This window comes from Eptatretus burgeri, chromosome 1 (assembly GCF_056783735.1).
Source record: "Eptatretus burgeri isolate ZD-2024b chromosome 1, Ebu_testis_v1, whole genome shotgun sequence".
NCBI classification, from domain to species: domain Eukaryota; kingdom Metazoa; phylum Chordata; class Myxini; order Myxiniformes; family Myxinidae; genus Eptatretus; species Eptatretus burgeri.
The window spans coordinates 16,738,641-16,763,728 of NC_140961.1; the positions used below are offsets into that span (position 1 = coordinate 16,738,641).

General features: G+C 42.9%; 1 protein-coding gene across 1 annotated transcript in view; it reads left to right on the plus strand.

Annotated features, from left to right (window-relative positions):
* Positions 1 to 25,088, plus strand: part of LOC147033942 (dedicator of cytokinesis protein 1-like) — a 681,090-nt gene that overhangs the window by 108,735 nt on the left and 547,267 nt on the right. The window contains exons 13-15 of the mRNA XM_085873660.1: positions 650 to 775; positions 14,389 to 14,510; positions 14,681 to 14,779. Of these exons, the coding sequence (XP_085729786.1) occupies positions 650 to 775; positions 14,389 to 14,510; positions 14,681 to 14,779 (347 nt within the window). The remainder of the gene's footprint in view (positions 1 to 649; positions 776 to 14,388; positions 14,511 to 14,680; positions 14,780 to 25,088) is intronic.

Genomic DNA, 25,088 nt, shown 5'->3' on the forward strand with positions numbered 1-25,088 from the left:
TCGATTTTGGTGAACATTTGTATCCAGATCCGATAATTTTTAAAATGTATTTTTAATTGATTATAATTACCAACCATTTAGAGCTTGGCCTAAAAACAATATTTGGCACAATATCTCAGAATTGTGGATGAATTATGACAAAACTTGGTGGTTGAGTTGCGTCGGTGACAACAAGAAGACCAATAGATTTTGGTTGAGGTCCAGATGCAGATCCAGTTTTTCAGTGGGATACAAAACGTAAACTGTAAAGCCTGGCAGAGGTATGCACTCCACCAAGTGCCGTTCTAGTTATGCATGCTGTCTCGAGTAGATGCTTTTTTTGCATAAAAACTAAATGAGCATATTGAGTTTGTGGGTGTCGATGCTTCTTGAACCTTTTCAAGAAAATTGGACCATAACCCCAGCCGAAAGGCCTGCTCTTCGAAATTGATCAGGTGGATTAATGATTCATGCACAAGATGAGGTCCTCGATGGTACTCTTCTGTCTTCCAAAATTACAGCAGATGGTGACTTTTGCCTTCAGCTAATTCTGTTTATATATTTTTTTCACACGAGCACATGACCCGATTTTATGTTTTCCAATAATTAATGTGATGATATTTTAGCTTTGATCTCTGATTACTTCGTTTCTTTAATTGCTTCCTCTTAGGTCTCTGGGTGTCACTAAAGCTTCTGTCTGGGGACGCAAGTCAGGCAAGACGTGAATTCCCACATCTCATTGACCGTGGCATGGTTCATGCCCGCAAACTTGGCTTTCCCGACCTTATTATGCCTGGTGAGTTCTGCAAAAACACATGGCCGTAAGTAATGTCGCAACAAACAGGATTGCGTGAACACAGTAAAGCATATTACTTATTTATTTTTTGTCTTTAAGCACCATAAGTTTATGGTCATCTTGAGAAAAGAAAGGCTAATTGATAAATGATTAAGGTTATCTTGAACAGGAAGGAGAGGTGTATCTTGTTCTTTGTTGTAAAGTCTTGGTGTGGGGCCATCAGTCTCTGAGCATCTTTCGCTTGGGAATTATTGTACACTTGCATTTTCCGATAGGATTTACGTTCCCAATCGGGAAAATCATTGGTGCCAAGTTTTATTTCTTTTGCTTTTTTTTTGATTTTCCAAAATTTTCATTTGAGAGTTTTTATATTTCAATTATTTTCATTTTCATTCATGCAAAACCTAGTTGATCATCGAACAGCTCCCCCCTCCCTGCCCCCTGCATGCTGCAATATCCTTTAAACTGCCCATGCCAAATAGGGTTCGTCAAATCTTCTGAATAGGAAGCACAACACAATTGATCGAAATACATCGTTCTTGTCCAGATTTACAGTTAGTTTCCAGAACAAAGTAAAGAGGAGTTAGTTATACTCTTGAGTGTGCCACATCCTTTCATGTGGTGAAACCTGTAAATCAGACAGACTACATATGTAGACCATGTGGAGAACTATTCAATATTGTTAAATGTCATTGGCAGAATCAGAATCTTCCATAAGGTCAACCTGATCCACCTGGTCACTTCATAATGCTGGCGCAGTTTACATATGATGCCTCACAGGAGAACAATTCCGTGCGGACCAGACCAGCTCTTCGGCATGAAAAATTGACACCTCTGCACTCTCCATTTTTGCATCCACAAGAGATCAACTCCCTGGAAAATCCTCTTTATCTCTTTACTGATGACTCCAACCTCTGCCATACAATCTCTGGTCCCTCTGATCAGCAGGCAGCAGCCTCGACTCTCTGCAGACCTGGATAAAATCACAACCTGGTCCAACATGTGGAACATGTCTTTCAACCCTGACAAATCTCACTCACTATGTTTCTCCGAAAGGCCAATCTGGAACTCCCCCCCCCCCAATGAACTTTCTCAACAATCCCCTTGAAAAGTCTTCATTCTAAATTCTGTGTCTCACTATCTGTCATGATTTTTCCTGGGAAAGCCACATTTCCAAGCTGGCCTCCAAAGACAGTCGTCGACTGGGCATCCTCTGTCGTGCAAAGTCTTTCCTTGGCACACCTGAGCTTCTGACCACAAAGAAAGCTTTTATCCACAGCCTGATGGAGTACTGCTACTCCCCTCTGGGCTGGTGCTCCCGTCTCTCACCTTTCTCGGCTTCACGCTGTGGAAACCAAAGCATTTAGAATCATTGGTATCTCCCGCAATGAGGCTGTCTTTGGGTCTCTCACTCTCTCATTTCAGGCAGGTTGGTGGTCATTCGGTCTTCTACAGTCTCCTCTCTGGCCTGCCACCCCCCTCCCTTGCTCTGTCCGAGATGTGTTCCCCCCATATTCCCTCAGGGTGCTCAAGGTCCACCAGCAACCCCCTTCTGGTAAAACTACCGACAGCCCAGAGGTGAATGCACATACAACAACAACAATAATTAGAAAAATTTAAAAAAACAATACGCTTTTCTGGTTAAACTCCCAAATTCCAGGTTGACTGCTCACCTTCACTCTTCACTCCTCTTTTTTCGTGCCTTTGGAACAAATTCCCACACTCTCTTCAATCCCACTCTTCCCTCCTGGTCTTTAATACAGCTGTTCACCATCATCTCTTATCTCCCCCCCATCCAAAACCACAATATTTTCTACGCCCGTTAATCCACCCCAAACTCACCTCCTTCAAATTCCTTGCTTTCCTTCCTGAAAGTTCCTGTAGTGTCCATCTTGTTTACCATGTGCACCTCACCCCATCCCTCTCCCTTCCACAGATCTCCCCATGTCTCTGTTCCACACTGTTTTGTCCTTCCCTCTCCCATCCCTCTTATCTGCTGCTCCCCTTGTTGTATGTTCAGATGAGCCTCGACATTCTATACAAAAAAAAATTAGTGTCTCGACAGAAGCCACTCGAGAAAAAGGCAAATGACAATACACCTGGAGTTTGCAAAAATGCACACGAAAGACTCCGAGAGCACGAGGAAAAAAGATTCTGTTGTCTGATGAGACGAAAATTGAACTCTTTGGCATGACTACAAAGTGCTACATCAGGCAGAAACCGAGCACAACTCTTCACCCATTTAACACCATCCCTACCATGAAGAATGGTGGTGGCAGCATCATGCTATGGGGATGCTTCTCAGTGGCAGGGACTGGAAGACTTCTATGGATTGAGGGAAAAACGAATGGAGCCAAATACAGGCAAATCCTTGATGAGAACCTGCTTCAAAGTACAAAAGACCTTGTACTCTGGTAATTATTTATGTTCCAGCAGGGCAGGTCAGGGTATGGGGTCATGAAGAAGTAGGGGGCTGTCTGGGTGTGTGTTGAAGTGTGAGTGCGATGTGGTGTTGGTGCGTGGAGTGAAAAAGATATGGTGTGAGACAGTGATCGCTCTGAAAAGAGCAGTTCTTTGGGCTTTTGTCTTTCTGATGTCTCCTGTGGATGCACAAGAGTTGAGTCGGAAAAGAGAGAAAGAAAGTGTGAGAAAGAGAACTACCTATCGCTTATTGTTTCTGATGTCTCTTGCTCAAGACTGCACCCGTCCGCTTTCTCAGCATTCCATTCCGTTCCGTTGCATTGACCACCAGATCTCACTCCTGAGGCTCTCCAGCCAAACCACTTGCAGGAGGAGAACACACAGATGAAGCTGAAGACAAACTCACTTGACCCTATGGCTAGTCCTGCCACATAAGGATGGGGGGAAGAGGGTGGATTTTGGGGGGATCAAGGGTGAATCCCCACCTTTTGTGGGAGTGGTTCCTGGGATCACATGTCACACACCACCCTCTTTCTTTTGAGTGTGGTGGGTGCATTGTTCCAAACGCGTTCTGAGGTGACAAAATCCTCCCCTCAAGGGTGCTGTGCTGGATCTGCCTCCTGGTGTTCTCTAAAAGCGCCACACATGTCAGCTACCGACTTAACATGGGGCTGATGTGCAGTGGTCCCCATTTGTCTCTCAAATGCCTGGTAAGGATGCAGGTGGCTTGCTGGATAGCAGGGCAGTCCCTGCGATTAGAGGAATGTGAAGGAATGGCAAGCGCACTTGCGTCTTGGTGTAAAAGGCGGTGCTGGGCTTGAGTCCGATCATGAGCCAAAGGTGTCTATGGGAAGGCGAGATGATGGTCCTGAGGTGCAGTAAGGCAGTGGTTCGTGGTGAGATTAATGAGGTTGATGTGGTTGTGTAGTTGAAGCATCGTTGTTGGGTGAGGCAATGTGGATTGTGATAGAAGGCTGGAAAGGTGAGCTTGAATGGTGCTGTTTGAACGACAATCAAGTCTAGTGTGTACCTGATGCAGGCAGGGTGGTTATCACTGGCATTGTTGGATAATTGTGGTGGAGATGGCAGTTTGGTTGTGGCATGCCTATGCAAATTAGGCTGCTGGCAGTGTGTGCTCGGTCGTGTGAGAAGTTCCTGTGCAGAGAAGAATGGGGAAAAACTTTCCTAATTCCTCACAATGCATATTCCCTTTGTAACACACTAGACACAAGGGAAGGACCCTATCTGAAACAATCAAGAACGAAATAACTAACACAGGAACCGCTATTTGTGTGCAATTTCCTTGGAGTCTCGGTTCTCAGAACCATCACAATACGTTTGACATAATACATCCATTGATTTAATGGTGCCATCAGAAACGACACTTTTCAGAAACCTAAATAACTTACAGTCTGCAGTGATAACTCTCTCTCGTACCTATCTTTATCTGCTGGTGATTCTTCCTATCATACCTCTTCTTCACCCTTTCAATTTTCCAGAAAGAACTATCTTGATAGTAGTGCCTGTGCCACAAAGCTTTGCACTGCCCCAGCTTGCATGCACTTGTATATTCAAAATGATTCCGTCTGCAAACAAATTGTTCATCTTTGTATTCTGCTCTTCTGGGGACAGACTCCAAAATGTGGTAACATGAAGCAACCTCTGGATTCTTGAATAAATCTCCATTTCTTTGACATTTGAAACAGAGGTTGTAATCCATTGCTTTCCTTTTTGGCCATCATTCATTGGTCTGCAGACATGCTGGAGGAAAATAGAATAAATACATGGCATTTCCGATTATTTCCCTTTATTGTTTCATTTCAATATTGAGGTCGAAATAACATTTGACGTGTTTACAAAACTTGGCACCAAAGCTCTTCTGTTTCAGAAGCTCATAACGAATTATAATGTACATGATGCCAACAATTCACACGCAAAAAAAAAATACTCAGACATAATTTGACACGTATTGGCTCTCGGGCCAACACGATCTCGGGCACCTCTTGCGCTAGCTCGCCATTGATGTTTGCAATAATGTCTTCAGAACTTGAGATAACTGCAAAATCACAGGATTTTCTAAATCCAATTAATGCCACGAAATATGGCAATCCTTTGCTTTACGGAAGGGTTACGTTCTGCAAATTCCTTCTGGAAGGTGAATTTCCATAAATCAAAACCAATTCTCTCATACACTCCCATTATATCAGTTGAGATAGGTTTCTACGGAATAAAATCTTAACTTCAGGATGTAATAAAGACACTGAATAAGGCAAAAAAAAACTTTATTACAGTACTCTGTACATTACTTTTATGCTCTTAACTGTTACTGAAATACTGTGTGTGTATACTATAACGGAGACCAAATAATAATCCAAACATTCAACATGCACTCCATGCTTTCCATTACATTACTTCTATGTTGCAATAATCTTTTTTTTTTTTTAGCAATCAGAGGTGTTGGGGTTTGCTGTTAAGGTTAGGGTTAGGACGTTAAATGCCAACCACCGAAGTTTCCTCCGGGAGCGAGTGGAATGGGATGTGAGAGGGGTGTGGGCAAGGGGGTGGTGAGTAGGAGGTGTTGGGAGTGCTCTACAGAAAGCATCCATACATTACTGCTGGGACACCCATGCATCCGATGATAACATTTTAGAGTGTATACTGAATACTGCATCCATGCATCCAAATTCTGTAAAAGCGAAACTTGAAAATTATTTACTTTGCAGATTGTAACATGTACATTGCCTACAGAAAGTCTACACCCCCTTTCAAATTTTTCACCTTTTGTTGCCTTATAGCCTGGAATTAAATTCCATTATATCAGACTTTTCCACCTTCATTTACACATCGTAATCCACAACTTCCAAGTGAAAAACAAATTCTACAAATTTCAGAAAATTCTTTTTAAAATACAAAACTAGAATATCTTGGTTGGATAATTGTCCACCCTCCTGCTTGGTGGAAGCACCTTTGACAGCAATTACAACTGTGAGTCTGTTGGGATTACATCACCGATTTTGCACACCTTGATTAGGTAATATGTGCCCATTTTTCTGTACAAAAATGATCAAGCTCAGTCAAGTTTCATGTGGCGTGTTGATGGACAACAATCTTCAAGTCATGCCACAGATTTTCCATTGGATTAAGGTCGGGGCTCTGACTGGGCCACTCAAGGACATTTATATATTTGTTCCTTACCCATTCCAGTGTTGCTTTGGCTGTGCGATTCGGATCATTGTCATGCTGAAAGATGAACTTCCGTCCCAATATGAGCGTTCTTGCAGAGGGCAGCAGGTTTTCCTCTGGTTTTTCTGTATTTTGCTCCATCCATTTTCCCTTCCATCCTGACAAGGGCCTCAGTCCGTGCTGATGAGAAACATCCCCATAACATAATGCTGCCACCACCATGTTTCACAGTCGGGATGGTGATTTTTGGGGTGATGTGCTGTTTTGGGTTTGTGCCAAACATAACATTTTGCATTTAGGTCAAAAAGTTCCATTTGGTTTAGTCAAACCACAAAACGTTTTGCTGCATTGCTTCAGAATCCCCGGTGTGTTTTTTGCATACCTCAAACGGGACTCAATGTGGGCTTTTTTGGGCAACGGCTTCCTTCTTGCCACCCAACTGTACAAACCAGACTTGTGGAGTGCTTGGGATTTTGTTGTCACATTTAGTCACATGCACACAGTGACCTGTCTATGCTATAAAGGTCTGCAGCTATTTCAAACTTGCCATTGGCCTCTTGATGGCCTCTCTGATTAGTCTCCTCCTGCTTGGTCATCAAGTTTGGAGGTTTGGCCTGATCTATGCAGGGTGGTGGTCGTACCAGATGCTTTCTACTTCTTAATGATTGTCTTAACTGTGCTCCACGGGATATTCAAAGCCTTTGAAATCTTTTTTATACCAACCCCTGATCTGTGCCTTTCCACATAACTTTATCCTGGAGGTCTTTTGAAAGCTCTTTTCTCCATGATTGAGTCTTTGCTGTGAAATACACTACCCAGCAAACGAAACCTGCAGGAGCAGCTGATTTTTATTCTGAAATAATCAGAATCACTTCAATGTAGCACAGGTGGAGGCCAATTAACTTGGTGTGTGATTTTGAAGGTGATTGGTTACACCTGAGCTAATTTACAATTGCTATTGTAAAGGGGAGTGGACACTTGTCCATCAAAGATATTCTCGTTTCGTATTTTTAATTAATTTTCTGAAATTTGTAGAATTTGTTCTTCACTTGGAAGTTGTGGGTTACGATGTGTAGATGAAGGTGGAAAAAGTCTGATTTAATGTAATTTAATTCCATGCTATAAGGCAACAAATGGTGGAAATTTTGAAAGGGGGTACGGACTTTCTATAGGCATTGTATTTATTTAATGATTCACGATGTATATAGAATCGTTAATACTTCAGATTTTCAAATTTAAACCCAATGGTGACATAATTTGTTTAAGCATGAGCTCCGATGGTCGAATATTATGTCAAAAATCCGTACGGTAATACGTATGCAGTATGTATGTGCATCTCACCTCCAAAGGTTTACATACAGTGCCTAACTTGTAAAATATGACCTGAGGGCACCTACAATAAGCAATTGACTTGAAATGCATTTTCAGCTTTTGTCCTCAGGTCATGTGGTGTCCTATGCAAAACTTATGAAGAGAGAGAGACAAAACAACTTTTTTGACTCAAATTTCCTTTATAGTGAATTTTGCTTTCTGTCACATTAATTTTCGTCACTACTTCATTTCCGTTAAGGCAAATTTCCGTTCTGCATTCATTCATTCCTCCCCACACCCAATGTTTTTCAAAGTCTCACTCGATTTTCTCCTTCAACTCCACTGTTGGTGTCCGCTTTACATCTCTCTGTTGTTCATTTTGTCCTGTTGCATCCTGATCCGCTCGGTGTCCGAACACTTCCATGAGCCTTGACTCTGTATACAAAAGACTTATAGGTTGGCAACAATTGTGTAGACGTGATGGGCTGAATGGTCTATTTCTGTGTTGAAGTTCCTGGGAAGGGAAGCCATCTATTCTATGCTCTGAACCGTGGTGTCATTCCATACATTTGTCTGTCTCCTGTTTTTTGGCGGTGATGTGGAATTCTTTGCTTAACTTGTGATTGTTTAACATTTAGCTGACTCAGTGTAAATCTCGTTACTCAAGTGAAAGACACGCAGAGAAAATTGACTGTCGAAACCACAACAAGAGCACTCTCCTTCAGAGAACAATTTTATTCTTTGTTTGCGAGTTCAAAGACTCAGATGTCAGCACCGATCAGTTTATTCTCACCCTCGCACAATGAACTTGAGAGCCCCCATTTGTTGTGGAACTTTATTTGGCTCTATTTTTTATCTATTCTTACTTTTAGTTACCCATTTAACCGACTCGATTAATCTTGTTACTCAAATCAAAGACACCGATTAATTCATTTTCCACAACGTGAAAGTACATCACATCAGAGTTTTATTCTAACTTGGTACTTGGCCAGTCCCAAGGAGTACAACCCACTTGTGATGCTATACATCCACAATGATTGCACTAAAACAAGATTACATTTCAAGGCATTTATATACTTTCATGGGAGAGGGGAATGGGCTGTTAACTCGAACTGCATACGTGTCTTCTCGGTGAGAAGCACATGATGTAATTACGGCAAAAGTTTGCTGTTATCGGCCCAGGTCACATTGTACCAAAGCAAGACATTTCTTTTTATCAACATTTATAGTCCAGTAGATATGTTGAATATGAGGCCAAGATGTTCACTTCCGGAAGAAGCATGAAAATTTGTATATAGGGGTTTTTGAGTATGCTGAATCCATTTCTAACCGGATCCACGCTGGCAAACCAAGGGATCACACTCAAAATCAAGAAATCCAAGATGGCCACCCTGCGTATTGCCGATTTTGATATTTCGTCAGAACTTTGGTTCTATTTGACATAAAAACATGATCTTGGTGCTGATTTATAGGTTTTTAGGGTCAAAGAATTCAATGAGAAGCCTTAAAATACCATAAATGTGATTGGAACAAAATCCAAGATGGCTGTCCTCTGAAGGTAATGCAAATATCAATCTCGTTGTTTTTTTTTTGTGTTTGGCATAGAACATGATCTTATGGCTAAATATAGGTTTTTAGGGACAAGGAATTCAATTACGTAGCTTAAATTACATTATATTCAGAACAAGATCCACAAAAGTCATCAAAACGCTTAACACATAGGGTGAACAATTCAATTAATTAATGCTTTATTTTTTGTTTACTTCTCAGGAAGACCATACATGTATATCATTTCATTATTCTAATGTTTTATTTTGTTTTCAGAACTTGCCATTAATCTGATGGTTTGTTTTATTTTCAGAATTGGTCATTAATCTGATAATTTGTTTCATTTTCAGAACATTAATCTGATTAGGCTACATATTGTATGACTAAAACTGAAATATTTGATGTAGATATCTCAGTTATATAAATATAACAGATTTCACTTTCTTTTCAGGAAAGATGGTGACCATTCCAAGGTGCATGCCTACCTGTAACTAACCTGATGTAGAATCGACTAATATGGCAACCAAGAAAATAAAGCTGGACAGTGCTTCTGATGTGGTTTTGCCCGAAACAGATTGGACACTTTGTGCCCTATGTCAAAAACGTTCATCGGAACCGCTGAGAGACCCATCTAAATCCAAGGATGCCCATCAGTCCCAAGCTTATGATACAATAGCTGAACATATCCAGGAGCTACACTCACTTGGTGCCCTGCCAATGGACATAAATTTGTCACGTTTGGATGACTGCCAAGGTATAGCTGCAACTCTTTCCCAGCACAATGCAAAATGGCACAAAACATGCCACATGAAATTTAGCAAGGAGAAAGTTGAGCATGCCCGCAAGAAGATAGGCAAAGTAAGAGAGACTGAGACTTCTCCACTCAAAGGCAGACTACGAGGGGCATTCCCTGATTCCTCCATTCAAACTGACAAAAGCCTGTCCTGCTTCTTTTGTGACGACAAAGTGGAGGAAGGTTATCATAGAGCTGCTACAGCACAGATAGACGCAAGTGTTCGAAAAATGGCAACAGAGCTTCGTGATACCCGACTGCTTGCCAAGCTGTCCTCAGGTGATATGACCGCAAGAGATGCTGTATACCACAAACAGTGTTTGACTGCCTTATGCAATAGACACCGCACACTTGTCAGGAAAGAGGCTCAGAAGGAAGATCCACATCTAACGCTGAGTCTATAGCCTTTGCCGAATTGGTATCCTATATTGAAGGGTCTCGACAAGAAGAAGAGCACGCTGAACACATTTTTAAGCTGTCAAGCCTTGTATGACTCTACAGGTCACGACTTCAGCAACTTGGTAGTGATATGCCAGAGCGCACAAACTCAACTCGTTTGAAAGAAAAGGTTCTTGCATAAATTCGTGACTTGGAAGCACATAAAAGCAAGTATGAGGTCGTGCTGACATTCAAGGATGACGTTGAAGAAACATTGTTGGAGGCAAAGAAACGGAACTGTGAGAGTGATGCTGTTGTTCTTATAAGAGCTGCTAATATAATCAGGAAGGAGATATTTCAGAAGCACTATACGTTCACATGATCACTGACAGATGAGCAGTATGATGACAACACGGCCTTCTTGATGGTGTTAGTTCAGATGGTACTTGGCGGTACAAACATAAAAAAATCATATGGAAAACAACCATGTTGTGAAAACAGCTGCAATATCCATAGTTGAATTGATTGCATTCAACACAATCAAAAGTAGTAGAAGAGAAGCCACTGCTCCAACGACTCGGCACAGCCTGGAACGTGAAACTGGACTCCCTCTGTACATTGGGTTGCTGATCCACAATAAGACCCGAAAGCGTGACTTGATCGACACCCTTTTTGAGAAAGGGTTGTCTATCTTATGACCGAGTACAACAGATAGCAACTGATGTAGCAAACAGTGCATTGGCCTCTTTTGAAGATGTTGGAGTTGTGTACCCCAGAGTCCTGAGAAAGGATCCTTTCACAACAGGCAATCTGGACAACATCGACCACAATCCTTCATCCACTTCAGTGCAAACTGCATTCCATGGAACCGCCATCTCTCTCACACAGCATGTTACTTATGAATGTGCAGGCACAGAGCTTCAGAAGACACCTATCATTGACAAGAACATGCCAAGAACAAGGAAGATGAAGCCAATTATGGAGTCATACATGACTGTCCCACTGGCTACTTTCCCAGATGATAGCCCTACTCCACACAAGACAGAGGGACAAGCTGTTCCAGAAAAGTCTCCAGTTGATTCAGACGACTTGCAGTTAGCTTGGGCAAGCTCAGTTGAAAATCTTTTGAAGAAACCTGAACTGAATCCGAAGACTGCCACAACTAACGTGAAAACATTCAAAGACTATGCAGAGTGTGTCTTTGTTCCATATCTCAAGAGGCAACTTGTACATGTTGCATGAGTAGATGTTGTGTCGGATGCCTATAAGGCCGACAGTCTCAAAGTACACACCAGGGAGGGCCGAGGTACTGGAGAAGCTCTTCGAGTTTCCGAGAAAACACGACTTCCACACAACTGGAAAAGCTTCTTGCGTGTTGACAGCAACAACACTGAGCTCTTCAGATTTCTAGCCACTGTTATCGAATCTGAATCAACAGTGCCAGGGAAGATGCTGGTCACAACGAAAGGTCAGAATGTTGCCTCCTCTGCAACACTTGATGTTTCTGGGCTTCAACCATGTTCACACGAAGAAGCAGACTACCGAATGATGCTTCACTGCTTCCATGCCTACACCAATGGCATGAAGAGGATCATGGTGCACGCTACTGACACGGACGTCTTAGTTCTAGCCATTGTGACTGCAATCAGCATGGAAGATTTTGAACTTTGGTTAGCTTTTGGCCATGGTGCACACTTTCGGTATATTGGAGCACATGTCATTGCCAGTGAGCTTGGCAATGATTACTGCAGAGGCCTCCCATTTATGCACGCCATATCAGGATGTGACACGGTGTCTTCATTGAGCTCCATCGGTAAGAAGACCACTTGGGAAGTATGGAAATCACTTCCAGACATCACTGAAGTATTTCTACGGCTGTCTGCTACTCTCGATGAAGTTACAGAAGCTGACCTGAAGGAACTCGAAAGATATGTGGTTCTGCTGTACTCTCGCACGTCACAACTCACTGATGTGAATGAAGCCAAGAAGCATCTCTTCTCCTACTGTAATCGGAAGCTGGAGAACATCCCACCGTCACATGCAGCACTTCTACAACATGTAAAGCGTGCTGCTTACCAAGCAGGATACGTCTGGGGTCAGGCATTGGAGGCCAATCCAACACTTCCAAGTCCTTCCGAGTGGGGGTGGCAACTCGACAGTGAGCGAATCTGGGTGCTCTTATGGAGTACCCTGCCAGAAGCATCAAAGGGCTGCAGAGAACTTATTAAGTGTGCATGTAAAAAACGGTGCACAGGAAGATGCCAGTGTGCTAAAGCAAGTCTCCCGTGCACACAGCTGTGCTTTTGTGGTGGACAATATGCAGATGTGGACAGTGTCCTAGATTAAGTTCCTTTTTGACATTTGTAATACAATTCAAACTCATTTCATCTAGTTTGGTATTATATCAGTAAAACCGTTTATTCCCTGCACATTCCCAATAATGGAAAAAAATGACAAGTGTACATCTCTATTCTTTGTGAATTATGAGTGTGAACAATATTGCTCTCAATGGTTCATCGAAATTTGTTAAAAGTGTAACTGGATCTTCCTACTGATACATTTTATAGTAATAAAAAATACTTTATTGAATTTCTTGTCCCTAAAAACATATATTTAGCCATAAGATCATGTTCTATGGCAAACAGAAAAAAAAAACGAGATTGATATTTGCATTACCTACAGAGGACAGCCATCTTGGATTTTGTTCCAATCACATTTATGGTATTTTAAGGCATCTCATTGAATTATTTGACCCTAAAAACCTATAAATCGGCACCAAGATCATGTTTTTATGTCAAATAGAACCAAAGTTCTGACGAAATATCAAAATCGGCAATACGCAGGGCGGCCATCTTGGATTTCTTGATTTTGAGTGTGATCCCTTGGTTTGCCAGCGTGGATCCAGTTAGAAATGGATTCAGCATACTCAAAAACCCCTGTATACAAATTTTCATGCTTTCTTCCAGAAGTGAACATCTTTTTGACATATCTACTGGACTATTAGGGCAAAAGACTCTTGACTAAAGGGAAGCATAACTGACATCCAAGTAGACTCGTAGCATATAAATTAAATTTATAAAACACCAGCAACCATTACAATTTAGAGTACATTAATAGAATTATTTCTTCCACAGTGATCACTTCCCTCGCTACGCTTGAAAAGCTCAACGTTCACTTATGAAATGATGTGAGAACAGGCATGAATAATGTTGATGCCAAATTTTATTTCACAAGCAGGATATTTTGCCCTCGTTTTAGATAAATTCAACCTCTGCTACCCGATGGAGCTATACCATCTTGCATAAGATGGAGGAGGCATATCAAAGATAATTTTGCCGATGGGACATGCTTGATTATAGGATTGCCCCTATCGGTAAAGGTAAATTTAGAATTACTAGTGGGCATCCCTGCCCTCCAAACAGGAGTATCCATGCTGGCCCTCCAAACACGGATGTCTGCTTAGAGGTCGGGGAGTCACAGAAATGTAAAATTGTCAAGGATAGCACTGCGATGAATATAGTTATCACCAGAATGAGTCCTGAGGTGAAGAATGCATGTGATAAAGATGCCACACCGTAATCACCAATATTGTAATCACAGCTGTGATTGGTGAGGTAACACGAGGCGAGGAAAGCATGTGATTTGCCGCACCACCGAGATGGACCCTTGTTTTCTGATTTGGGTAGACACAACAGTACATACGAATAACGGTCACACACAATTGATCATTGTCGCGAACAATCAATGAGTGAAGGGAAAAACGGACATACCCAATTGGTCAGTGCCAGACCAATAGATGAGTGAATATTGCTGACATAGCTATGATCAGAAAACTATATCTTAATAAAGTTTCTGTGGCTGTTGCTAAGTATCTGTAGATATATGAGTGGGTGAGCATTATTATACCTGTAACCCACAAATTATTCTCTTGCATAACTTGTTAACTATCTCGGATGTGCTGTTGATTATATGATTACAGGAGATGTGAGAAACGATGTGTATGTGACATTGCTGAGTGGGGACTTTGAGCGAGGTGCAGGAAAAAGCTACAGTCTACAAGTCACAATGAAGGCCTGTGATGATCAAGGCATCCCACTGAAGGTGCAGTGGGTGGGGTGGAATATAAATACTTCACAAAACAAAACTTTAACTTCTCAGGGTTTAATATTGTCGACCTGCATCCAGTTGTAATTGAATGATTTCTGATATTCGACACCCCCTGCTCTCCTCCACCATCCCCCACCCCTTCCTGTTTGAACTCTTGTGCTCAGAATGTGATCTGGATAGGAGTTGGAGATCATGCATTGACTGAATATAAAGCAGTTGTGTACTATCAGATGAAGCAAATACGATGGGCAGAAACCATAAAGGTATGTTATCGATCATTCTGCAGATGCTAACCCAAAATGTACAGGGTGTTTCATTAAAAACTAGAGTAATTCGACTGCGCGCAGTCGACGGGTATGCCTCCGCTCTCCCGCACAAACACTTGAGTATTGACATATTTGACCCTTGACCGTTATCATATCTGGCCCAAAATCTAATCAGTTAATTGCCCTGTCTTACTTTACCTTTTTAGCAAGTTTAATGAAATTCGACAATTTGCTTCTTGAGTTATCGCGTAAACGAAAATACGGACGGATGGACAATGCCTCCGGCACCCTTGGTGCAGGGGCATTAAAAAAAACGCAACCTAAAGTTGTTTGATACTTTTTAATTTTTACATTGAAACGACATTAAACCTATAAATATGAATCTTTGTGATATGTAGAATATAGTAACACACAAAAATGAAACTAGTGATTTCAGAAGACAGTTCACAAAACGTGTTCTAAATGGCTGCTCTGCTGCAGCAGGCACAAATGGATCCTCCTGGTGAAGTTGTCGATAACTTGACTGCATTCATGAACCAGAATAGCTTTGATGTTGGTGGTAATTGCATTTTTGAGGTCATCAGTAGTCTGAGGTCTCCCCTGGTACCCTCTGTCCTTCAGGTAACCCCAAAGATAGAAATCAGGTGGGTTGAAATACAGAGAATGGGGTGCCCATTCAACATCTGTCTTAGAGACGATTTGATCACTGAAATTCTGTTGTAGCCACAGCATCGATCTGTTGGAAGTGCGAGGTGTGGCCCCAACTTGCTGAAACCATTTCACAGCCCTGTCGATGTGACGCTTCCTCCTTAATGCAACCCAGAATTTCTGGATAATTCTCAAGTACCGTTCAGTGGTTACGGTTACCGATTTCCCTTCTTCATCTTTTTATTTTTTGTATACCTTGTCGATGCTCGTATGAGAGCTAACACACAACACACAGCAAGGGAGGCATGAGACAAGAGGGGCGTGGGAAGGAAAAAACAGTGGGGAACAGAGACATAAGGATATCTGTGGAAGGGGGAGGGATGGGGTGGGGAACACAGGGTATACAAGATGGACATTACAGCAACTTTCAGGAAGGAAAGCAGGGAATTTGAAGGAGGTGGGTTTGGGGTGGATTAACGGGGGTAGAAAAGATTGAGGATTTGGATGGGGGATGATAGGAGGTGGTGGTGAACTGCTGTTTTGAAGGCGTGGAGGGAAGAATGGGATTGAACAGAGTGAGGGAGTTTATTCCAAGGTGGGGAAAAAAAGGAGAAATGAAAGAGTGAAGGTGAGCAGTGATTCGTGATTTTGGTAGTTTTACCAGAAGGTTGTTGTAGGCGGACCTAGGTTCCTGGGATTAAGGATCAAGGACTACATCAAATGAAGCATGTTGCATTTGCCAAGCTTCTGTGTTATTTAATTAAAGAGCAAAGAACGAATCAATGTTGCAAACTGACATCACTGGTTATTCCCTTGTTTAATAATTGCCATGCAATTTTAACCCAGGATGTGTAGCAAATTCATGCTTGTTGGTTATTAGCATACATTACATGACTGGTGATCACAGATTATTTTTTTCAACATTAAACGGTCATTGTTTTTTTGTTTGATTGGTGTTCAACACCATACTCAAGGGTATTTCGCTTATATGACGACAGATTCTCCATTTCTTACTCCGTACTACTTAATATGATGGAAAACCGGGAGGAAACCAAGGATAAACCACCCCTGTGATAGCCGAAGTCACCTCATGTGACCCTCTTATACCTAAGCAGGTTGATTGGGCGGTGGGTACATCGAATGAGGATGGGTACTCAGACGCGCTAACCATTAAGCCACGGCGTGGGTCCCATAAAAGTCACAATAAAGGTTTGACCAGGCTTGCACCACGATATGCACCAAATACGGAGCCCATGATATAACCAAATAGGCCATTGTCGTGCTCAGAGTTTATGCTGTGATAGTTTTACAACCTTTTATAACTTAGTTTCTCAACTCTGAATATTATGATGGAACAGTTAACATGAATGACGCAGAAAGCCAATCTTATCTGAGTGAAAACTTTAATTTTAATACTTTGCAGAACACAAAACCTGTGATCAAAAATAATAGATCCATGATATAACCAAATAGGCTATTGTGGTGCTCAGAGTTTATGCTGTGAAAGTTTTACAACCTTTCATTTTTTAGTTTCTCAACTCTGAATATTATGGTGGAACGTTTAACATGAATGACGCAGAAAGCCAATCTTATCTGAGTGAAAACTTTAATTTTAATACTTTGCTGAACACAAAACCTGTGATCAAAAAGAATAGATCTCCCTATTTCAAACCAGCACTGAAAATCAAAATATTAGTGTTTAATTACTGATGAGATTCTGTATCATTTGCATCCCCTACTTGTGGTAGGTTATCGTAAAACTGTTGTGCTCCAGTGCTCCAGAAGCGCTTTAGTACCATCAAGTCATAGAATTTGGTGTTTGTTATTGGTAACCTGTCATTATAAAGTGGGGCGAGAGCGACTATGTTGGTGGTTTTTCTACCCACTTGTTTGGAGATCACAGCAGTTTCAAAAGGGCCATTCCAACTTTCTCTGTACTGCATAAGCTTTGTGTGTTTCACCGAGAAGACAATTTCTCTTAGCGGGCGTGTGGGGACTGGGCAGCTCACTCGATATTGTGGTTTTCAGAAATCGGTCATATTCAGGAATTTGTTGCCCTCCATTTCAATGACATTAAAGGGTGATGGGTTTTTTTGTGCTGATTGAAAAACTTCAAACCAGCCTGCAGGTGTTTCCACTAGAGCTTTCTGATTTATGCATACCATATCCCGGTCACACTCCATGTAACTGTGCCCTCTTAGAGGAAAGGAAATTTTAATCTGTTCAAACCTCTTCTTGTGGCATACCATGTAATGTAGAAATCTCAACATTGTCCAGTTTTTGTTCTGCCTGGCACATCCATCACAGAAAAGCTCAAGTTGTGTGACCTCGGCTGGAAGGAGATTCATGAAGTAATGATACAGCATGGATGTCACATCATCGGATCACCATGTAATGTAGAAATCTCAAGATTGTCCAGTTTTTGTTCTGCCTGGCACATCCATCGCAGAAAAGCTCAAGTTGTGTGACCTCGGCTGGAAGGAGATTCATGAAGTAATGATACAGCATGGATGTCACGTCATCGGATCCTTTGTGACCAACAGTTTCATCATAGCAATACAAGTAAACGCTGTCGCTACCAAGGTTGTGAATGTTGAAAGTGTACAATGACAGTTGACGTCGATTAGTAAACATCATTTGTGGTGATATTAGGGCAGCTGAGGTTTTTTTGGAAGTCAAAAGCAATACCAACGATAATGTCTGAACACTGTGCAGCCTGGCGTGCTTTTGATTTCCTATCATAAAAAACTTGTCTCTTTCTGACATGGAGCTCCTTCTCTGTCGCAAATGTTGCCATCTCTTCAGCTGTATTGCTGTCAGACTGCAGTTTAATTCTAAACTCATCACATGTGGAATATGTATCTTTTCGTAGCCATTCAAATGAAATGTTAAACTTTTCGGTAAATATTTTCCTGTAAAGAGAAAAGAAAATAAGAGAATTAGACAAAAAAGACTGTTTTGATAAAAGATTGTGTGCTTTCATAATTTCATTAATTCAGGCACTACTCAAATTTTTTTTACTCATCAAACAGTGGGCTCTCTGGGTGTCCAATTAAGATGATACGTTTTAAGATAATATGGCACAGGAAACTCCCTTCTCTCCCAGAAAATGTCCAGTCTCTAATATAATGTTAAATTTGTCGAGTACCTGTAGCTTTCTCGTGAACACTTGTCCTCGAGGTACATCTCCAAATACATCTCATGCATCTTCCGCACATTCAAATCATCTGAAAGATAGACCTTCCTTGTCTTATGCAGTGAGCAATGGGACTTTCTACCTTTAAATGACCGAATATGCTGGACAATCCGCTCTAACTGTTCCGCTGAGAAAGCATGGGGGTGATTGGCATGCTTTCCCCGTTGATCGAGAGGAGGACAGCCTAACAACAAAAAGAAACAAACAATTAAACTAACATGCTCGGACAATGAGGGTGGTGCTTAAACAAGTATCTACAAACACTAAAATAAATCATTATATAGCAGTAAATAAAAACAAATCTGATGTTTGTGAAAGAAGAATTTTTTTTTATTTATATGCTTCGCGTTTTATGCTGTTACTCAAAATTATTTCACTTATGTGACGGCAGAGTGTGCTTTATTAGGGGAGGAAACTAAACAAAGCTCAGAGGAAGGCTCTGACTATGATCCGAAGGTGGCTATTAGCATCCCCATATAAAGCTGGATTCGAACCTGCAGCCTCATTGGTGAGTGGTTAGACAATTTGAGCACAGTGCCTTTTCTGAATAAGCCACGGAGAACATACATAATGAATAAACAATTCTGAAATACTGTGCGGTTATTTACCTGGAATGATACACTATGTAATACATTATTTCACCCATGTTACGATCCAGTGTTATGAATGTACGGACATTCAAAAAGGGTGTAGAGTTGAACTCGCACCCGCATTATTGAACTCTGCTGGATAACCATCCAGACATGGAATAACACATAAACAGTTTTAAGACCATGTTAATAAAAGGTAAGCATTCACTCACCGGTCCTTGCAAGGGATGAGCGTATCCTTTCAACTCTTGAAGTTGTAATGCCAAAGATTGACGTAAAAGCATTTATGTAGATTTGCACTAACTCTGAATCCTCTTGTCCTTCTCTAACAATCCGAATTTTATACAAGTAAGAATAGTCATGCAGTTTGGCATCATCTTCATTTTGCCGAGGTCTTCGTTGTTTAACATGGTTTACTGTAATGAAGGAGGCCAGCAAACTGTCCTGTTCATTTTTGCTACCGAGGTTGTTAAAATGATGTAACACTCGCTGTCTGTTTTCTGCCGATACCAGGTCATAGCATTTCAGGCGCTTACATTTGCAAGGAGGACCAGTTGTATGGTTGGATAGCCGCAACTTTTTAGTTATCTCCCACTTTCTCCCGTTACATTTGCGTTTTTTCGGCTTGTCAGTCACGTCAGGACGACTGTCTCCTTGATCCGCCATTTTCTACTAGCAACCGTATCGCATGACCCGAGCTTAGCATTTGATTGGACGAAAGGGAGATAACCTGGAGTGAAGTACTGACAACTCTGGGTTTCGACTTGTTCAGCTTTGACAACACTTGTTTTTTCATTGCACGGCTAAACTTTATACCATATAAATTATGTGACACCCCTGGTTATTTGTTAAAGTAATATTGTGAGAGGAAACCTTGTGTTGCCAACTATTGGCAGGTGCAATAACCCTGAAATTTATAAAAAGTGACATCACCGGTTTTCCCCTTGTGGTCTATATATATATATATATATATATATATGTATATATATATATATATATGTATATATATATATATATATATATATATATGTATATATATATATATATATATATATATATATATATATATATATGTATATATATACATATATATATATATATATATATATATATGTATATATATATATATATATATGTATATATATGTATATATATAGATATAGATATATGTATATATATATATATATATATATATATATATATATATATATATATATATATATATATATATATATATATATATATATCGAGATAGATAGAGATATAGAGCGAAAGATAGAGATATAGAGCGAGAGCGACATAGAGATATCGAGAGAGGATCGATGTATCAATATATAGATAGAGGGATCGATGTATCGATATATATATATATATATATATATATATATATATATATATATATATATATATATATATATATATATATATATATATATATATATAGATATATAGAGAGAGGGATCGATGTATAGAGATAAAGAGAGATGGATCGATGTATAGAGATAAAGAGAGACGGATCGATATATAGAGATAGAGATATAGATAGAGGGATCGATGTATAGAGGGATCGATGTATAGAGATATAGATAGAGGGATCGATAAAGAGATATAGATAGAGGGATCGATATATAGAGATGGATCGATATATAGAGAGAGGGATTGATATTGTTACGGCTGTGGAAATTCGCAGAACACCATAAAGGTCCGTAGTTCAGTGAGGTCAATAAGTCCGTGTTCAGTTAGATTTCCCCACCGTTGTTTAATGGGATTTTTTCGTGTCACAGGGCTGTGATCCTTTGAGATAGTGTTTTTTCTTTTCCTATCATTATTTTACACAACCAACATCGCTCCCAAATAACCACAATGCCAACCACGCCACCATCACCAGCCAAATTTCAACCACCAACCACAAAACCACGATCAACACCAACCACTATCGCCTCAAACCACATCACAACCCTCTCCGCTCATGTAAACCGTCTCTAAGAAGCGAAGGAAACAAAGAAACATTGATGGAGCACGGATTTTTCCCGCCTGATTCTCCCGCCTTGTTATTCCCGCTTGTTTTCCCCGTGCTTTGGTGTGGGGGAGGTGAGATTTGAGCCAGAGGTCAAAGGTGAAAAAAGGTGGGGGCCTGATTTTGGGGAAATGAATCTCCCTGGACCTGTGCCAAGAATTATTCTCTCAGCCCCCGCGAGGCGCGAGGGAGGGGGGCGAGAGGGCACGCTCCTTTTCTGGAAGCTTCCTGCAGGAGTTGGAAGGTGGGCGGAGCGATATAAGGGGAGGGCCCAAGTCCCACGCCATATAGGTCTATGGACCCTGTCTGGCGCCCTTGTCTTTTGAGGGTGGCCTTTTTTCTTTTGTGTGAATGATGTGGCGCCGAGTCTCCATAAGTAAAACCTGTTTAAGTGCCTGTAAATTATAAATAATAGTTGGTTGTAGTGCTTTTACCTTGCTCGTGTCTTGTCCCCTTCCTGCATTGGATTGCATGACTGCATACGTGCATGTGTGTAAAATAAATGTGCTTGTGTGAATGTAACCCGTTCGTTGCGTCCTCCTTTCTCCCCATTGAAATGCCATCTTGCATTGCGGAATAAGAGTTGGGGTTGTTAAATACCCGGTAAATAGAATCGGATCCGGCGAGGTCGGACGATAATACCCGCTCGGTTATCACTAAAGAACGGAACGGACCGCTTGAGTGGCTCGTGTCCAAGCCGACCTGCGTCGAGGTACGGTCTCCCGGTAGGCTACCCGCGCGGGTACTTAGGTATATCGATATTCGGCGATTGACCCTATTCTGCGCGGGTAGAAAATTGGCTAGGCCGTGGTGTGATTAAGAACCCACCCGTGACAGGGTTCCGGCGTTGTTCTGGAAGGTCACGACTGAATTGTCCGTCCGGTGGGCAAGCGCCTACTCTTAGTGGAAAGCGGCCGTTCGCATGCCGGCGGGCGCGAATTCGTAACACTGGTGTTCAGGAGTGTGGGATTCAAATCCATCCCGCCTCCAACTAAATTAGCGGGAATCGGTTCAGGGGTGTGTGAGCGACCCTCAATTCCCATCAAATTGCGAGTGGTAAAAAATTATTTCCGAGAAGCAAGATGGCGTTCCAAGGTGAACGGGAGCAGGGTGTTTTAGAAATTAATGTAGAAATAGTAGAACCCATGGCCCAGGATGAAATCCCCGAGCAGGACATTGATGTGCAGGAGCAAACCCCCCCCCCCACAATCGAACCCAGAACCCGAAATGGGCGCAGCGGCAGAGGCTGCGGTGGATGACACCCCCCTCCCCCCCTCCGTCAAAATCATTCCCCGGCCCCCAGCGAAACCACGACCGATAATGGTGGATCGGTCCTCGCGCAGCTGATGCTGTTGATGCAAGCTATGAATATGAATGCACACGAGATGAAAAACGAAATGAATACGAATATGCAACAAATGGGAAACGAAATAAAAAGAATAAACGGCAAGATGGATACGAATGCGCAACGCATGAATGCGAATTTGAAAAAAATGCGGGGTGAGATGCAGCAAATAGGTCGAGGCCTGCAGGCAGGCATGATTGGCATAATGGCAATTGCGAGGAGCGAAACACGAGCTCATAATGGCGGCGCCATGTGGTGGAGTCCTCGAACTGACGGGGGAGAGTGTGGATTGTCGGCCCCGCGGTAGAGGACAAACTAATTTGGGGGATGTGTAGGACGAGACACGTGGAGGTAACAACGACAGAAACATTAACGGTGACACAGAGGGAAAAATAAGTGGGGTGACGGAAACGTGTAAAACGAGACACGTCGAGACGATGGAGATAATGGACGAGATAAAAGAAATAACAGAGACGCGGGAGATGGAAACTGTAGAGGAGAGACTACACGGTAAAGACTGGGTAAAAGACGAGCACACACACATGGAGTTAGTGGAGGACGATGAGGGGGAGCTCACAGAATGTTTGATGACCCGGTGCAAGCAGCCGGATAGCCTCCTCCAGGAACGGAGGGAGAAGCTATGCTCCCTTGAAGTGGATCTCGACCAGGTGGGTCCTGTCGAACTTTGCGAGGTAGAGGGGGCGAGTGCTGTGGACAGGTGCACATGGAGCTTGGGGGGGGGGTGAAGGCCCCGGGACCCCTTGTGGCACAAATCCCCATTGTGAATGTCCCGGTGTGTGTGTTCACGAGTGTGGCGAAATGTGTGCTGCAACGCGCGCATGGCGTGGGTGAAAGGTTGTGTGTAAAGGAAACCGCGTGTGTGAGTAAAATGGTGTGCGAGGTTGCGAGTGAGCCGAGGTGCGTGCCCCCCAGCACACCGTGTGTGGATGAAGCCCCGTGTGTGGAACAGACAGCGTGTGCGAGTGAAATGGCGCGCGTGAGTGAAAAGGTGTGTGTGTGAGTGAAAAGGTGTGTGTGAGTGAAGCCCCCTGTGCAAGTGACAGGCCGTGTGTGAGTGGAACCATGTGTGCGAGTGAAAGGGCATGCGTGAGTGAACGGCCGTGTATGAGAGGGACCGTGTGTGTGAGGTTGCTGTATGTGAGGGAGATAGCGGCTGGCATGCAGGAACATGTAATCGCATGTCCCGGTGTGAGTGCCATCTCGAGGTGTGTAAGCGTCATGGCACGGGGAAGTTTGTGCGCGAGAGTGCGATGACGATGGTGCCTGACGGTGGACAAAGGCCGAGTAGCGGCCGTAGCTATTTTGGGGACCGTGCCGGGTTTGCACGGCAGCGCGCGCGGGGTCCATGCTGTGCGTCGCATGAGGCCGCCACGTGCGCGCCTGCGGGAGTGAAGCCCGATCCGTAAACGCACGCGGTGGATTAGCCGATCCCGCGGACGGACAGAAGGTAGGCTGGATATGGATTTGGACTGGATGGGTTCTCCAGGCGAGCGTGTGTGAAGCTCCGACGAGCAGAGCACATGTGCTCGCGTGGGGAACCCCTCGAAACGTGAGGCTTGCTTTTGAAAGTTCAGGGTGACGTCAAGGCTGCACATAGGGTTGGAATCTGGCAGAAGAGAAATCCCTGCCGGATGGTACCGTCCGTTAAGGGATGAGATGCGCAAAGCGCGAGCAGCTGCCATGACGTCACGGGGAAAGAGCGCAGGTCGCGAGTTGCCACGCTGGTGGGTGCATGAAAAAAAAAAACAAGCCTCGCTTTGGGTGAACAGGATTCCCGGGCAAGGGTGGAAGACCCCCCCTGTCCCGGGCACAGGACACAACGAGTTAGGGGGAAGGTTTAGCTTAGCTCGACCGGCTCCATGGGGCAGGGATAAGTCCTCATGGGGCCCGTGGAATGGATTAGGTAGAGGGATGCAGTTTTGATTTAGAATGGAGTATGGGATTATTTGAGGACAATGACAGACTTTGGATGTGTAGAGGGGACGTAGCTTAGCTACGTAGTGTTAAAAGGATGTGCTATATTTTAAGGGACGACGTGGGAGCACGAGGAAGTTAGGGGATGTAGTCAGAAGGATGGTCGAGTTCAGCGATGGAGTGTGAGAGTTGAAGAGTGAAGTGGAAACATGTTTAGTGAGTGAGGCCAGCGGGTCTGAGTGTATGGAGTGAATGTGGAATACATGGTGCGATGAGTGATTGGGGGGAGGAGTGATTCCCGCCCGAGGGACCCTGTGGTCAGAGTAATGTGAGTTAGGGGGTTAGTCAAATTGACAAAATGGAGGTCGTTTTGCTGTTGGTGGGGAAGTAGGTTCGGAACCCGTTGGGAGCGGTGCAGGAGCCCTGTTGACGGGCTGGGAGCATGGCTGCGAACGGTGAGTATCGCCGAGTGGGTACCCCGGGCACCAGCCGCGGTAGGCCAAGGGTCCATGGGGGCCGGGATAGCGTAGTGGGCACGGGTGGCCCGTATGATGCGGGGCCCGTGGCGCCAAAGC